The sequence below is a fragment of the Larimichthys crocea genome, chromosome XII, assembly GCF_000972845.2.
Source record: "Larimichthys crocea isolate SSNF chromosome XII, L_crocea_2.0, whole genome shotgun sequence".
Classification (NCBI taxonomy): domain Eukaryota; kingdom Metazoa; phylum Chordata; class Actinopteri; family Sciaenidae; genus Larimichthys; species Larimichthys crocea.
This window is the reverse complement of record NC_040022.1, coordinates 11,403,803-11,421,449: the sequence shown is the minus strand read 5'-3', so window position 1 is coordinate 11,421,449 and position 17,647 is coordinate 11,403,803. Positions and strand designations below refer to the sequence as shown.

Sequence of the window (17,647 nt, the reverse complement as noted above, 5' to 3'; positions counted from 1 at the left end):
CAAGGAAAATAAAGGTGTTAGACTGTCCCACTCAATCACTGAACTGCAAGTCAATAGAATATTTGTGAAAAAAAAACTGAAGATGAAGATTTCCCAGCAGGTCCTTCTGAATCTTCAAGATTTAAAGAGACTGTCTGTCTCTGAACACTTCAAACGATCAGTTTCTTCACACAGGAAGTGTTTTGAAGTGACTAAGGCTTCCCTACCAAGTATTAATAGTATTAATTTCAGTCAGTGTATTCAACACCTTTTTCCTGCCATTCCATTTTATTCCATATTTCATATGGATCCTTAGCTTTGTTTTTTTTTCCCTATTAAATTATGACCTCATACATACTAAGCGGTACATATTGGACTCAACATGTGAGTGTTTTCTGGCAGAAATACTCTGTGTCTAAATGAACCTAAAATCAAACCTAGTTTGGCACTTCTGTACTTGATTTTTTTGCTGCGTATTGGTGGGCATACGACTGCCCATATATCTGCAATAAGCTAAAATTGGCTGATTTATTTTAGAGAAAGTTTTTTTTATGGCTCGTCATTTTGAGACAACATTCAATATTTGTTAATGTTAGCTTTAGTATCAAATGAGTTCATAGCCATGCTAATGGTTCTGTAATGCTGTAGTTGTTAGCATTTAGCTAAAAGCACCCCTACATCTTAGTGCTAACATGGTCACAATGACATGCTAATGTTTAGTATAATGTTTACCACGTTGACCATTCATTAGTTAATAAATTTAGTCTGGTGGTATTCGGTCCAGAAGTACACCAAAGTATTGAAAACCCCCCCACAAAAATCAGGATTCATCCTCTGGGGACCATGAACGTTGTGAAATTTGGTACAAGTCCACCTTATTCACTGGATAAGAGAAGACTATGACCTGCTGGTGTCTCTAGAAGTCAAAGAATCACTAAATACATTCAAGTTTCAATTTGAGTTGTTGCGTGGCCAATGTGGTAGACTTCAATGCCATCCCTACTGCTACAAGCCTAGAACAGCGAATAAATAAAACTGGAACAACACCGCGGTCGCAAGTTGCATCTCATCTTACATAACGCGCAGACGGGGACGAGGTAGCAGCCTGAGCAGCCACAGTGTTTTTTAAAAAAAATGGACGATCTCCACCTACAGAAACTCCAAACTGCATCAGCGCAAACAAAAAAAAAAATCAGAGGAAGAAGAGGTCACAGTGCCGCCCACACTGTTTGATTGACAGGCAATCTCTTGCCAGTGCAATGCAGAAACATGACAGCGCTGAACGTTTCTCCCCACCCTCCACCCTCCACCCCAGAGCTGGAGGCTTACTGCTCTCTCTCTCTCTCTCTCTCTTTCTCTCTCTCTGTCTATTTTTATCTCTAGCTCCTCCTCCTCCCAGGCAGGCTATTTTCAGCTATAGTCCCTTCATCAACCCCCCATCTCCTGTGTTAGTAAATGCTTCTCTTCTCTTCTCTTCTCTCCCCTTTCCTGCCATTTAATCTATAAAAAAAAGTGACAAACACACAGGCGTAAAAACAAAAGAGGAAATGAATGAAGGCGAGCGGACACGAAGGAGCCCTCCTTCTCCTCTTTGGGTGTTGTGACGCTCGCTCAAACGAAATAAGCTGTTGTTGACTTTCTCTTTATCCGTCCAACTTCCTTTCCACCCAGTGATCTACTTTCAGCCTCTCTCTCTCTCTCTCTCTCTCTCTCTCTCTCTCTCTCTCCTCCCTCTGTCTCCCCAGCGTTCATTCAGCAGCTCAAAGAGCGTCACAGACACACTCCGGCGTACACACACACACACCAGTGACTCTCAGACAGTGAATATTAGCTGTCTGACCAGCAGCTGTTTCTGGTCGCTGTACAAAGCTCGCCTCTGCAGCACCCCTACTCTCTATCCCTCTCTCCCTCTCCCTCTCTCCCTCTCTCGCTCTCTTTTTGTGTGTTTTCAAGCGAGGGATAAGAGGACAACGTGTGATCTCAGGCTGCTCATTTCTCCGGGAGGATTCTAACTTGCCGCTTGTCTTCTCCAGCCTTCCTCTCCTCACATTTTTTTATTTATTTTTTGTGTTGTTTATTATACCGCTCCGTCCCTCTTTCTCTCCCTCCCTCCTTCCATTTCCCTCTCTCTGTCATTCTCTCAGCGCTTCGTTCTAATTTTGGAAGCATGGAACCTCGGGGAGCGCTCTCCCAAAGCTATTTACGTCCTCGCCTCTCCTCCTCTTCCTCCTCCCCCTTCTTCTCCTCCTCCTCCACCTCCTCCTCCTCCACCTCCTCCTCTCCTCTCGCTCTCGTCGTCCAGGAGGAGAGCAGCATGAGGATCCTTTGATGCACCCGAGCAGGGGAATTCGGCTTCTCCTCGTCTCTGTATTTTTGTTGTGTTGTTGAAGAGGCTGCAGCAGCACTGCTCTCCTTTCTCTTTCTCTTCCATCGCTTCTCAGCTCGTGGACAGTTTTATGGATACGGGGGTAAGATTTAATTGATTCCTTCATGGTCTCGTTTTTGCTTGTTCAGTTTGGTCGGTGAAGACTTGGGAGAGGGTTCAGTGCACCAGAGGAAACAAACTTTCTGCAGCCGCTGTCTCTCTTAGACAAGCCAGCAAAGTGTTCCGCGTGGATCAGGACTCCAGGTGATGTAGACCGGACTTTTAGGTCATTATAAAGCTGTTCATTTCCCCCTTTTTGGGGGGATTTTGATTCATTCCTTGAGACGAGCATAGGGGAGGATTTGTGGGAACTGCAGCCGAGGTGACAACGTTAGAAAAGAGGATTTGGTCCCAGGTGCCAGTGACTGGTCATCACAGCACAAACTGAAGAGCCGGAGACAGCAGAATCTCCAGGAAAGCTGAAAGACAGAGGCATCCTGCACAAAAAAATCAAACAGAGACTGAAGCCTGAACAGGATACCATTGCTGGATTACACAATAAAAGCACAGAGGAGTTTTTTGAGAGCTCTTCCTTTCTTTTACAATAGAAGCACAGAAAACAGTATTTTTGAAAGCACATTTTAATGTTTGTCCCCCCTCCGTCTTTGGCAACTCTAATCCTGAACTAAGCCATGCCGCTATTTCGGAAGAGGAACTGACTGCTGTTTTTTTTTTTATATATACTTTTTTTTTTTTTTGTGACAAAATAAAGAGCTGCCTCTTGTCTTGGCATGCTGTTGCATCCTACGGTGTCAGGATTGTGCGCCATGTTGCAGACCATCTATGAGACTGAGTCCTGTTTTTCCTCTACCAGCACAGACAGCCACCACCAGCCTCTGGAGCTCCTGAGTGACAACAGGGGCTCCAGCACTGCCATGCCCACCGCCGGTGAGTCATCTCTGGGAAAAAAAAAAGAGAGAGAGGTGGGGAGGGGGGGCTGCTGCGTGCTGGAGGTTTGATGAGCCGTCAGACTTAAATGTTCAGAACCATGTCTCTGTGTGTGTTTGAGTGGGCGTTGATGGACAGCAGGTCCAGGTCAGAGATTTTCAAATCATGAGGGCACGCAGGGAGAGACTGTGAGATGAAAGGGACAGGTGTCACGCGGGTGTTCTAAAAACAACGTGAATCTAGGTAGTAGTTTGACCCGCTTATCAACGCGGTCAGCAGTTGGAGCAAGCAGTGGATTTGACACACATTGTGGCATGCATTGTCTCTCATCTGGGCAATTAAGGTAAAACACTGTCAGAACTGTCAGATCTAAACACAAACATGATATTTTGAACTTCAGTGTGAGGAAATCACTACCTCTGATTTCCAATTTACATAAGCCTGCTTAGAAATCACACAAAGAAGTCCAGAACTCGCCTGAGAATAATCATATTTTTAAGTTTTCCTCAGTATCAGAGTGATCTAGTCATAGTTGTCAGCTCATCCATGGGTTACGCTGCAAACAGGAACCTCTAATTGCTAATTCGTCATACTTTTACATGGTGCCAGTTATCTTAAAATGTGAGCAAACAAACGGAGCTCAAACTGTAGCCCACAGCTAACTCACTTAATCCACTGAAACAGTATACTTCCTGTTTACCCCCCCCCCCAAAAAAGCTCTTAAATTATAGTGAAACGGTAGTTCTAAAGCTTAGAGCAGGATTGTCCTTCAAATACAGTTAAAGTACGTCAAAATAATGTTTCCTTTTTTTGTTTTTGACTTTACTAAGATTCATAATGTCCCGTCAACATGTTTTTTATGTTCCTGGACTCGCCTCTTTCTCCATTCATAAACCGATTCCTGTGTTGTAAAATTGTGCCCAGGGGTGACGAGGGCGATGATGAAATAAAACATTTTTTAAATCACATTAAAGGAATTCCTCAGTCTTGAAGGGAAGTTGCTTCATGAAGCACGATGTCTCCTCTTCACTTTTTCAGGAGGAAAAGGGCAAGAATGCCCCGGGCGCTGTTCCATAAATCGCACTCTCTCGTGATTTCCATCTACTGCTGTGCACTGCTTCTTGTCAGTGCAGAGAGTGCGGATAACCTTTGTTTGGGAGCCTTATGAGACTTCGAAGAACTTTTGTCTTCGAAGTAAACTCCAAGGGCACTACCTTTATCTTTACTTTTATAATTAAGTCATTTATTTCATGTTGAACACACACTCAGCGCCCTTAAAAGAACAGTAATGTCTGCTGTTGGAACTCAACCTGTGGACGTTGTTGTCACAGTAAAGTCTGCTGAACAATGTGGCCACTGAAGTGAGGTGAGCCGGGTTTGGATTGTGGGCTGATGGCATCTCTCAATGCCAGCAGGTTGTTAATTGGTACAAACAGGATGTAGATTCACTCTAATCTTCTTTTCAAGCCTGCAACTACAGAGTTGGCTCACTGGTCAACCCAGGTCAGTATATATTTGTGTTTGTGTGTTCAGACTCAACACTTGAATATCGGTGTTATGGGAGGTATGTGTCCATGTGTCTGCTCATTGATCGCATTTGTGTGTGTGTGTGTGTGTGTGTGTTAACTAGCAAAATGATTTAGAATTGTCATCTGCAAACCCTTTAATTGCCATATGTATTTATTATATTCATATTTCTTTCCCTATATTATCTATGAAATTATCTATGAAAAACAAAAACATTGAAGCTGCACACTGTAGACTGTTGGTCTTTCAGCTCACTGTAGACCAAAACAATGAGCTGAAAGATGCTAAAATGCTCTGTAGCAGGGAAACGACAGTTGGCGATCATTTTTCACGCTGCCTTTAGATTCATTATTAATATGAAATATTTCTGTGCGGCAGCAAAACTTTTTTTAATCTTTTAACCCTTTTATTGCTGTCTGTTTTTATTATATATATTTATATTTTAATTTATTAAAATATCAAACTGTTCCTCTGCCTCATTTTTCTGTCCAAACAACAAACCTTTGTGCAATATTTACTCTATTTTTAGCTCCAGTTTGGTGGGTTGATAGGTAGGTAGATAGGTAGGTTATTAATCCATTAAACCTGAGGGAAATTTAAGTTTAGATGCTAAATGCTAAGCTATGTTCACCAGCTGGTCGCTAACTTAGCCCGATAGCTTATAATTGGTTTAGCAAATCAGACCGTAAACCGAAACAATCAGCTGGAAGACGCTAAAACGCTCCATAGAACTGACAAGAGTTGGTGATTTGTGGGTTCTTCGCTGTGAGTGACCTCCTTCACATTACACACTGCCATTAGACTCATTGTTAATATAAAAAATCTGTGAGTGCAGCTTCAAAATGATGCTCGATTAATACTGTCAAAGACATAAAGCTTGGTCGAACACAACAGACAGCATCCGCTGTGGATGACCTACAGTCTGCCAGCCCATAATACTTCTGACCCACCCTCGGTCTCTATAGCAACACTACACATGTGACTCCTCTCCCTCTCTCTAAGCTTCTAATTTGTCTAAAGTACACACAGCCATTATACTATTTTTACCTCACTCTCTTCTGCTCTGTCTTTTCTTTCTCCCTCTCCGTCTCTCCCTCTCTCCTGGCTTTTTTTAGCGTGTTTTGCAGGGCTGATGTCATAGTGCCTATTTTCTTTTAGCAACGCAGAACGAACAAGACAGGGAGAGAGAAAGAAAGAAAGAGAGGGAGAGAGGGAGAGAAGAGAAAAGACGAATATTGGTTTCCAGAAATACCTCCCAGCAGCAGCTGCAGCAGCAGCAGCAGCAGCAGCAGCAGCAGCAATGTGAAACAGAAGCCACAGAAACACAGAGTGGACTTCAAACTACACACCTCATCTTCCCTCTTTGTTTCGTTATGAACCTTTTTCCTTAATTAGCAGTGACAAATCTTGGCCAGTAGTATCTTTCTCTCTTTATTGGCAGACAGCATCCGATGATGGCTTTAGATTGAGTAAATGTAATCAGAGGAAACAAATAAAGGAGCAAAGGGAAGACTTAAGCACTTATCTGACTCATGGAGGCAACAACAGAAACAACATCAGGCCTCGTCAACTATTTGAAGTCCATCCTTTGTTTATTAGCTCATTGCACCTCACAGAGATCATCTGCCAAGTTAGAGAGTTTAGTGGACTGCTTTCCTTTTTCTCTTCACTTCTTCTTCTTCGTTGTCTTGTGTCTAATCCAAACTAACTGGACTCATAAAGTGCTTCCTGTGCAGACACTTTAGACAGTGAGTGTGCAAAACGGCAAAACAGCTTTCATTATCTGGATCACAGTCGTTTTAAAACAGGCACGTGTAGCATCAGTAGATTTTCTCTGTCACGAAAAGTCAGTTAATCAATTAGCCCATTGTCCCAAGTATATTACTAACTATTTTGATAATCCACTAATCGTTTTTCAAGTAAAAATGCCCCCCAAAAATCTGATTCCAAATGTTTAAATGTGAGAATTAGCTGCCTCTCTTGGGCTTACATCATAGTTCATTGAATATATTTTAGTTTTGGGCTGTCAGTCGGGCTATTGTGTTTGCATTTTTTAAAATATTTTTTAATGTTTTATAGACCAAGCTATTAATGAAGAACAGATTATTTGTGAACCAAAAGAACTGAGTCTAATCTTCAACAGCTTTATTTGAATCTGAGATGTTCAGGATGATTTCTGTTCCGTCTCATCTGATTATTCTAGAACATCACCCAGGATGAGTAAAGATACATGAGCTGCAATATTTTTTCTGATCATGTTTGGAGTTGAGATATTTGAATTTCTTGTTTGGTCCGTCAAGCCGAGGTTCAATTTCTTATAGATGAAGAAGAAAGCAGCAGATATTCACATTTCAGATGCCGGAGTCAGTTTTTTTTTGTCATTTAATAATGAATTACTAATACCAAATAGTTTTTGGTCATATTTGACTATTTTCTCACATTTTATAAATTATTGATCCATTAATTAAGACAGATTAACTGTAAATGGTTGCAGGCCTTCAACAAAGTATTGTTTGAGTACCAGTTTAAGGAGGAACGCCTTACAGAACACAACTGGGAGTCCACTCAGACCTGACCAGTGCAAACACGGAGCCAAACTCTATGCTTCATTCATAATCTTCACATAAACTCTGTGAAAACTCTTTGTGATTCGAAGTCCTCTCTGCTGCACACACAGTCGGGGGTATAATCGGCAGTCTGTGTTGGTTTTCACAGGATTCACTGACTGGACAGACGGATGGACAGTCTTCCTTTCATTCTTTTTACTGCATCCGTCCCGGTGCATGAATTACGGCGTTTAACTGTGAGCTGCACTCAGTTAGAGACTGATATGACTGACTGAAATGTTGCCTCTTTGTCAGACTGTAGGTTGGTGTGTGTGTGTGTGTGTGTGTGTGTGTGTGTGTGTGTGTGTGTGTGTGTGTGTGTGTGTGTGTGTGTGTTTACCAGACTATAAATGTCTTCAGTTTGACGTCAGACGCTGGCTGCTGTGGAATGCTGCTCTGTTGCCAAAAGGACTGTTGTACACACACTCACAGACCAGTCTCTCACATACACACTCACGCGGGGACAGTGTGTGTGTTGTAGTGGAAGGGGAGACACGTGCGTCACAGTGAAACGCCAGAATATTTGTTTAGGTAATTTAGATGTGAGTGGCTGCACACGTATGCACACACACACACACAGCCTTGTTTATGCCCCAGCTCAAAGTCTTTGGGCTTTTTTACCAACTTTTTCTTGAGTGACTTGAGCTAACTGAACCCTACCAAACCAGCTAACATGAAAACGGACTGCGTCTTTGCATGCGTGTGTGTGAAAGTGGAAAGTAATCTTTTAATAGCACGCAGCTATAACAGTGTATTCTCTTTTTATTGAGGTCTGAGGTCAAAAGTCAGAGGTCAGGCTGCAACTAAAGACAGAAAAGATTTGAAAATGATGAAATGTTTCCTCCTCTAATTAGCCACAATCCTCCAGGATAGGGCTAATAGGCTTGGCCCTATTGTGGATGTTGGCGTTTGATTAGCTTAGCACCCATGTGACGCAAGAAAGTCAAGGGCGTGCCAGAGAATGGTAAGCGACCAATCAGAGTCGTCTTTGTTTAGAAAGGTCAGAGGTCAGACTACACAGTAAGTAATTGAATTTCCTCTTTGGCCCGGCAGACGGGTAATGACGTCCCAACATGCTGCAGCATCTAATCAATCTAACTGTTACACTCCCTGTCACATAGACACACACATAGAAGTGATCAGTGTAAGCTGATTGGAGCAGCTAAGCTGATAGGATCTCCTGATTACTGCAGAGTCCGTCCACCCCTATTTATACTCATTTACAATTTTGCATAAAAAAAACAGAGTGCAAACACAGGAAAGTTGTTCTAAAAAGGTTTCGAATGCGGTGGAAAAGTTTCTGTATTCCTTAAACCAAAATATAAACAGACTCTGTGAAGTGAATAGATCGTGACTTATGCGAGGCATTGTTTGACTGGAGCTTTTAATTACACCAATGTCGCTGCACCATCTTCTTCTGTCGTGGTTTAATGGGACCCGACTGGAGAGTTGGCGCCACAGTTCAAATTTACATGGCAGTAATGTGATAAAACGTGGATTCATTCACATTGTACGTGAATAGTTCCAACCGAGCAATCTGATTGGCCAACTAGATATTTAGAATGTGCTAAAATCAACATGATAGCACACCACTACAAATATTACTCCATATCGTCACATCCTGAAAATATATCACATGTGACTAAATATGAATAAGTACACTGGATAATAATAATAAAGTGAACTAAATTTAAAATTTATTTAATGATATCTCAATAAAGAAATGTACCTCATTTGTGTGCGGCACGTTGGAGGTCAAACATTTCAGTGAGCGTAGAGTAAATGTTCTTGTTGAAGTACTAAAGGTCGACTAATATGGACAGGAAAATTTGAACATAAAATCATGTTGTAAATTTAGAAATGATTACATCGATCTTTGTTCAATACATTTTGACTTTTGGACTTTACAATGCTGTGGAGTTACTGGAAATGTTTGATCAGATTCTCCATCAGCTGTGCGCTGAGTCGCAAATCCAGCGCTATTAGCTTGTGAAGTTGACAGATTTCGTAGCTAAACTCCACGATGTCTAGAAAGATTTAACCTTAGTTGGCTCGTTACTAAGACTCAGACTACTTGCTGGAGTAATTAAACTGGGTCCATTACATATAAGTCATTCTTTCCTGGTATTAGTCAGACCCCTTGTATCTCCATGGAAACGGAGATCAGAATGGAAACGGCGAGCAAAGAAATGTTTATTTTGAAAACAAGTCGCCTCAAAATCTAAAATTCTTTTGATTAATTGCCAATTGTTGTATAATCGCAATATTACATTTGAGGGTGTGCTTTACCATCAATATTGGCACTTTAGTGATGCAACACTGTTGTGCCAATAATGACGGTAAAGCACACCCTCAAATGTAATATTGCTTCATTTTCTTTAACAGATTTTCTGAAAATTTCAGCTAAGTTTGAACTAAATTTGTTTGAAAGGGAGACATTGTCTACCAAATATTACTACCAGGAATTTTCCAAAACATGTCACAGGCCGAAGCTTCGATGGCGTTGACACATTTGAAACGATGATGATGAATTCACGCCTTGACGACTTTCCATATCTTTCATTTCACGAGGTGAACAGTCAGCTTGATCTGCTCGGTGGCCTGAAGCAGGAAATCAATATCAATCTGTCACACTAATTAGCCCGAGTGGAGGCCACAAATCCAGATCAGTACAAGGCGGTGCATTTCTCCACTCGTTGGAGGGAGTTGGGGGTTCACACTTTTAACGTTTCCTCTTATACTAGTTGTCTGTGCTGCAGCAGTGCACCGGCCGGTCCTGCAGTACTCTGTTCTCTCTTTGTGTTTTCCTTTTTTTTCCTGCCGCTCTGCTATAAATAACAGCGTGCTCCTCTGATAATTTGTCTCTGTGAATATGTATGGCACACGCTAACATATTCTGCAGTGTCCTTTAGCCTAGCCACACTGAATATCCTAGGCTAATGCCAAGGTAACACGAGGGTAATTCTAAGTCAGTGCTCTCCAACGCTAGCCTAATGTTAGGCTCGTGGCTATTTTTAGGGCGGCAGGACGCTGTGTTCCTCACTTCTTACAACTCTTATCACAGCTCATCTGATTGAAACGGGAACCGCCGATGTGTGTTGCGGCGAATGATGTAATAGTTTGACAACACTTTCCAGACTAATCAATCACTTTCTCTCTCTCTGTCTCTGTCCTGCAGTAGTGGAGGTGAAGAGCAGCCTCCCATCAGGCATGCAGAGCCCAGTAGGAACAGCGAGTGAGCAGAGAGGAGGAGGTGGAGAGGGTGGTGAGTAGGGAGTCCTCTATGAGTCCTTGAGGGGAGGAGTGGTGGTGGTGGTGGTGGTGGTGGTTAGGGGGGGGTTCCATGATTTAGCAGGTCAGATGTCTCCTAAAAGTGGACCAGTAGACCGTCTAAGAGGTCTAAAGGGGATCCTGAGGGTCTTTGGGTGAGTTCAAGAGTCACTTAAAGGGAAACCCCGCTGATTTTACACATCATAGCCTCTTTTCTCGGCATATGCGTCTCCAGAGGGAGCTGTGTGAAGTCTTATAGATTGCGTTGGTTGAGCCTGAAGACTACAAGTCTGAAAATGAAAACACTCCGGAGGTGTGGAGTTAAAAAAAAAAGAAGAGATCTTACCAAACCTCAGCAGCCCACTCCTCACCTCTGCTTCAGACTAGAGGCTCCAGGTTACCATATGCCACTACAAGCACAGCACACAAATCTCAGTGTGGAACTGTTGGCAGTCCAGTTGCATCGTGGGTAATGTAGGTGGCAGAATGGAATTTAGAAAAAATGACATCTCTGCTTCTGCTACATTGATTTTGAGTTGAATAGACTGATTGTGTCCTTCGGTGACTGCATGAAATCACTCAAAGAAAGAACTAATTAGTCCTCCAGTGAACGTCAAATCTGTGCAGCAAATAGGACAAGTCCTGTAGGAACCAATCAGTCGAGTTAATGTTAACACGAGTGACACTCTAGATCAGTGTTTCTCAAACTTTTTACACATCAGGAACTATTCAACTCTCCACCGACAGGGCTTAAAATACAGTGGAACTTAAAATAGTGGAACCTGCTCAGTTACAGTTCACACAGGAGGCAGGTTTATTCTTCTAAGAAGATCATTTATTATTTTCGAATCTTAACAGAACCAGTTCCAGAACCTGAGCTACCTGGGTCGAAAAGGTTTTGCTTCACTGTTGTCTAGGAAACTTAAAACGAGAAGATTACCGAGTTTCTTTCACGTTCTGATAGTAAAAGTATTAGAAAAAAACAGATTTCAGTGCAGATATGCAAATCTAGTTTCACGTATTTTTTAGAAACACAGTCTCAGTACTGTTTGTCCACCTCACACATTGATTTTTACACTATACAATAAATTAAACAGATCCATGTCTCGTATATGTAGTATAAGTGGTCCAGCGATGTTCTCTTCACTCCATTGCAATCACAGTTCTCGTGGTCTCCATATTGTCATTTTTAATGAGGTCCACGTCAGCTATGAAGAAGCTACAGTGGGTACATGTGTTGGCTCTGTACACCACAACCCATAATGCACCGGTTTAAATCCAGCTTTAGAAAGGACTCTAGTGGTTATGATGAAATGATTCTTGGGCCTCTGACGTTTACCTACCAGGAAAGATTGTTGGAAAGCGTCCACCATTATTCCCATATTTAAATAAAATGAAATAATAGGAGGCTGATCAGGACAGTGACAGGACTATGAACACTTTTACCTTCTGATGTGGTTGTACGAGCCGTTTCAAGCACACCCTGGCCTTTAAGGTCCATTTGTGGTGTGTTGGAAGCCCTTTCAAATGGTTCTGGTGGCCTAGTTTTAGGGTTTAGGGGTCATTTGAGCAGATTCCAGTGGTCCTTTTAAATGGTCCAGTGGTTTCACAATGGTTGTAGAAAGGTTGGACTAATTACTTTTCAAATTGAAGAAAGCCACTGTTGGCTTACACCAGAGTAGCCAGCTGAGTAGGTCAAAAAACACAATAGACAGTTATTAAAGTTAAAAGAGGAACAACACAGTCAAAAATATCATCTGGATTAGTAAAGCTCACATCTTGTTCTTTCCAGGCGGAGGTCCAGGAGAAGGCCCAGAAGGTGGAGGAGGAGGCCCAGTGGACCTGCGGACAGAGCCCAGGGTGGGCTCTCTGTCTGGGGGTGCAGGAGCAGTCGACACGACCCTGAGAGAGCAGCAGCTCCAGCAGGAACTCGTGCTGCTCAAACAGCAGCAGGAGCTCCAGAAACAATTGCTGTTTGCAGAATTCCAGAAAAAACACGAAGTGCTCACGAGACAACACGAAGTCCAGCTTCAGGAGCACCTGAAGGTAGCTAGTCAGGTAGTTAGACTCCGAACCTACAAGATGGCTAGTCAACAGGATGCACACCTTCCATGCTGACTCTCATCTCTCATTCGTTGGTCAACCAGCCTGAAGCGAGGCAGCTTTGTCACTCAGTCGTGTGTGTGTGTGTTTTTGTGTGTGTAAGCAACAACAGGAGCTGTTGGCGGCGAAGCGGCAACAGGAGCTGGAGCAGAAGAGGAAACTAGAGCAACAAAGACACGAAGAGCAGGAGAAACATCGACTGGAACAGCAACTGCTGCTGCTGAGGAACAAGGAGAAAGGCAAAGAGAGTAGGTCACGCTGCAGCTTTCACCACCACGCTATGCAGCAGTTAGCTTAAACGATTGCCTGATTGCTGTCCTCTCTCTCTGTGTTGTGTTTTTCGGAAGGCGCCATCGCCAGCACAGAGGTGAAACTCAAGCTACAGGAGTTTCTTCTCAATAAGAAAGAGCCTGGCATCGGCGGACTGAACCATTCCTTCTCCCCAAAGTGCTGGTGAGGATTGCAGAGGACTCAAGCTGTCCCTGGGCACATCAGTCACATCACTGATATTACATATTGTCTCAGAATAACACCGTGTTCTGACCGAGCGAGCGTGAGCGACATAATCAGAATGTTTAAAAGTACAAACGTAGGGAGATAGCAAGTAATCACACTGCGTTTAACTTGAGCGGTTACGTCTCTTGTCTGATCTTAAGCACAGTTTGTTTACATGACGCAGCAGAACAGAACAGTGCTTATTAAACTGATTCAGCAAGGACAGAGTGTCTGATGACAATCAGGAGACGGGGTAAAGTCGCGAATGTGAATGCGAGCTGTATTTTCTGTCCTGAATCAGCGGGGGAAAATGTTTCTCAGTCACAGATCAGACAGTGTCATCCCTGCTCACCGCCCTGTCTGGACGTCAGGCTGCTGCTCTAGTTTGTGAACAGTTTTGAAGTCCGACCCGGGCTTAAACAAGCGGCTTCAACGCGCACTGTGTGTATGTTTAACTTGGTTTCTAAACCAGGACCCAAACATCTCAGAGTCACTGCGAGGAATCACGCCAAAAGTTACCTTCACTCCTCTGAGTGGTAAACTTCATTTATGAGGAGAAGTACTAGAGGACGACACTGTGATTGTGTGACGTATTGGAGTCATTGGTTGTATTTCTCTGACAGCTGCGTAGCAGTACTTTTTTTGGAATATGAATTTTGTGGGTAGGTAACTTTCCAAGGATGTATATACAAAACTATGATGACAAAACAAATTTAAACTCTTGAATATTGACTGTAATTAAACATTAGCAAGCAACTAATGTGGCTTAAGGAATGAATGTAGCCTATATGAAAATACAGTTCATCAATAAATGATCCTGTCGGCCACATCATGCACACAGAGCGTCTTCTCCTCTACTGACAAAAGTAGAAATACATAAAACAAATAATGAGCTTAATATATTAGATGATACCTGTTTTAATTAAGTTGGGTGACGTGGGTGATGAGTCTCGTTAATGTGATCAAGCTGGATTCATGACTTCCGAAAGTGTCCGCTGTGACAGCATCAGCACTGTTGCAGCAAAGTGTAAGGTTGTGAGGACGATGCTTTGTGAGGAGACATCGTGTGCTCTCCTCTGCTTCCCACACAAAGTCACTCTGAGGAATGATTCAGTTTTTGTCAGAATGAATCCCAGCAGGTTAAATAAAAACAAACAAGCAAACACTTTTTTTATTGAGCTGATAAAATGCTTTCACAAAAACGCTTGACACATTTTTGACCAGTGAAATTTAGTCTCCTGTTTTGACACATTTGAGAAATGCATGATCAAACATGACACATACTAATCATGCGCAACAGTGACTGTTGACCAATACCTTAGTTGGTAAACAATCTAGAAATTAGGGTGAGTATAAAAGTAAATACTTTAAGTAAGTATTTACCAGTGGAGTACTGAAAATCTGTACTCAAGTAAATCAGAATCAGAAGTACTTTATTAATTACTAGTAAAATTACTGGTGTTAAAAATACTTCAGTAAAAGTACAAAGTATACTTCTCAAGACCTTTTTTTCTTCAAGAAAAATATGAAACATTTCTCTGATAAATGATATAAAGTATGAATGGATCAAACGGAGTCAGCAAATAAATCTGCAGATAAAGCAGAACTTTTAGCCACTAAAAATGTGCAAAACTAGTCTGCCAGTTGGTGCTCTCTCTGATCAGCCTTCAATCAAAGCATCCGCGCTCTTAATCCTGCATAACTTTAAGCCTTAATATAATGTGAACAGGTGAGTTGTATATAAATTCCCCCCCAGTACAGTTGTCATGAATGGGGAAATTAGCTACAGAGACCAAAACGTTTTTTGTACCAGGCTGTAAACATGTTTATTTCTGCTGTGAAGTTGGACATTTGAACATGGGGACTTATGGAGACTGACTCACTTCTGGAGCCAGCCTCAAGGGGAGGTTTGAGGAATTACACCACCAAGGTTGCAGAGTGAAATTCACTAAAAACTTACTGAGGTTATTTATGAAAATAACTAATAAATAATGATGCCCAAATGAATAAATATATCTAATAACTCATGTGGTTTAAAACAATACATTGATATGCATGTTAAAAAATTCCAATGATTTGATTTATTGAGGGATGAATAAGACACATACAGTACCAACATTGACAGATATTGCTGGTGTTATTCTGGCACCATCATCAGCTCCTTTAAGACACACACCTCGTTACATAAGTGTGATGGCAGTTTTCATTGTCTCCTCTGTGTCTGTCCTGTCTTATCTGAATCAGGCTGTGACACACATTTACATATCAGACGCTCATGTATGAGAATAACCATCTCTTTAACACAGAGATGGATTCATGTTTTCCATGTCTCATGTCCAGGGTATTTCAGGTTCAGGTTTGGCTGTCAGTCCTTCTCCATAGCTTTTCTCCATAAATCCATCTTGCACCAGCGTTCCGCCACATGGGAGCAAACAATGAAAGAAGAGACGCAGAGGAAACATTTCCACAGAAACAGAAACAGGAAATAACAGGAAAGGCATTCTAGGAAATGACTAAACAAAGTACACTAAGAGGGTTGACAGGAGATGGTTTTACTGAAACACTTCATTACTTAACACTGTGACTGTTTTACCAGCCAGATAACTCACTTTCCCCTCCTGTTTGTGTGTGTGTGTGTGCGCCTGCAGGGGAGCCCAGCACACCTCCCTGGAGCAGGGCTCTCCTCCGCAGAGTAACACCCCGGGAACTCCTCCCTCCTACAAACTGCCCCCGCTGCTGGGGAACTACGAGGGCAAAGACGACTTCCCGCTCCGCAAGACAGGTAGGAGAGACAGACTGAGGCACGGGGAAGTGCGTGCGTGCGTGCGTGCGTGCGTGCGTGTGCGTGTGTGTGTGTGTGTGTGTGTCTTGCCATGTACAAGTAATTTGATAAAGAACAATGCGGAGGTGGAGTGTGATGTGTTTATTTATTTATATATATATGTTTGGTGTGTGTGTGTGTGTGTGGTGTGTGTGTGTATATATATATATATATATATATATATAGATATATATATATATTATATATATATATATATATATAAAATATATATATATGTATATAATATATATAATATATATATTATATATGTGTGTGTGTGTAGATGTATGTGTATGTATATATGTGTGTGTATGTATATATATATGTGTGTATGTATGTATATATATTGTGTATGTGTGTTGTATATATGTATATATGTGTGTATGTATGTATATTATAATATGTTTATGTGTGTGTATCTATGTATATGTATTATGTGTGGTTAGTATATATAATATATATCTATATATATATATATATAATATATTATATATATATATATATATATATATTGTGTGTGTGTGTGTGTGAGTCAGTGCCAGTCTGACTCACCAGGGAGGAGGTTCATCAACACACACACAGTTTCAGATATAACTGATAGCATGTCAAGCATCTTCTCTGAACATGTCTGTGTGAGGTCAGAGGTTCATATTTTTATGTCCGTCATGCTTTTCTATCCTTACGTGGCTCGTGTGTAGTTTACAATAACAGTTGCAGATTTCTCATTCAAATGCAAAGTGATTTTGGAACTAGGAAGTGAATTTCCACCCACCTGTGTTCATGTGCACTTTTTAGTTTGCTGATTTAAAAAAAAAAAAAAAAAGACTCATGGCTGAGGTGGAAAGTTTGGTGTTTTTGCAGCAGAGACTTTGGGAATTTATCATGATGTATATGTTGTAAGTGTGTAGCTGTGTGTGATCAGTAGTGGGTTAGTTTGTTTATTTTGGGTATTATTTTTCCGTTGATTTTCATTTAAAACTTTCACTAAATCTGGATGAAAATGACTCACAGGACATTTGATTTCATACAGGAATGAGGCTCATTTACATCTATGGTTCTGTCATTTTTCTAATTACCTGCTCAGTAAATATCTTCCAATGTGTCCTGGGATACTTCAGGCTCCTGCAGCCTCACACATGAGAACAAAAATACATTGTTCTATAGCATCATTTTAAAATCTTGACATTAAAATCACTTGCAACTCTTCTTCATGCCTGCGTCCAGTTCTTGCTCAGTCAGATCTGTTGATCTGATCTGATGCCACATAGTCAAAGGGTTAGCAATAACAAGACATCCAGGTTTTCCTGGAAACAGGACTGCTGGATACTGTTCAGACAGTTCAAACCAATAAAACCTGGATGCTTTTTCTCCCTCTTCCTGCTCCGTGCCCTTAACCTTGACTTTGAGACCAAAGCCACCTTAAAATACACCCACTGTAGCTGCTCATCCAGCAAACAAATCAGCCAGCCAACACGTGCAGCCAGCCAAAATGTGATGTAGGATTACCAGACAGCCTGTATCCGCCCTGATAGT

The 17,647-nt window shown here is 41.7% G+C and overlaps 1 protein-coding gene across 3 annotated transcripts in view; it reads left to right on the top strand.

Moving 5' to 3' along the window:
• The window catches only part of hdac5 (histone deacetylase 5), a 51,876-nt gene that overhangs the window by 17,055 nt on the left and 17,174 nt on the right, over nt 1–17,647 (top strand). Inside the window, exons 1-6 of one of the 3 annotated variants that reach the window (XM_019256231.2) lie at nt 3,121–3,292; nt 10,604–10,690; nt 12,488–12,741; nt 12,902–13,046; nt 13,146–13,251; nt 15,942–16,075. In XM_019256231.2, the coding sequence (XP_019111776.2) occupies nt 3,136–3,292; nt 10,604–10,690; nt 12,488–12,741; nt 12,902–13,046; nt 13,146–13,251; nt 15,942–16,075 (883 nt within the window). In that variant the 5' untranslated portion in view covers nt 3,121–3,135. Of the gene's footprint in view, nt 1–3,120; nt 3,293–10,603; nt 10,691–12,487; nt 12,754–12,901; nt 13,047–13,145; nt 13,252–15,941; nt 16,076–17,647 lie in introns of those variants that run through there. The other 2 variants (XM_019256230.2, XM_019256233.2) reach the window with 2 other exon arrangements.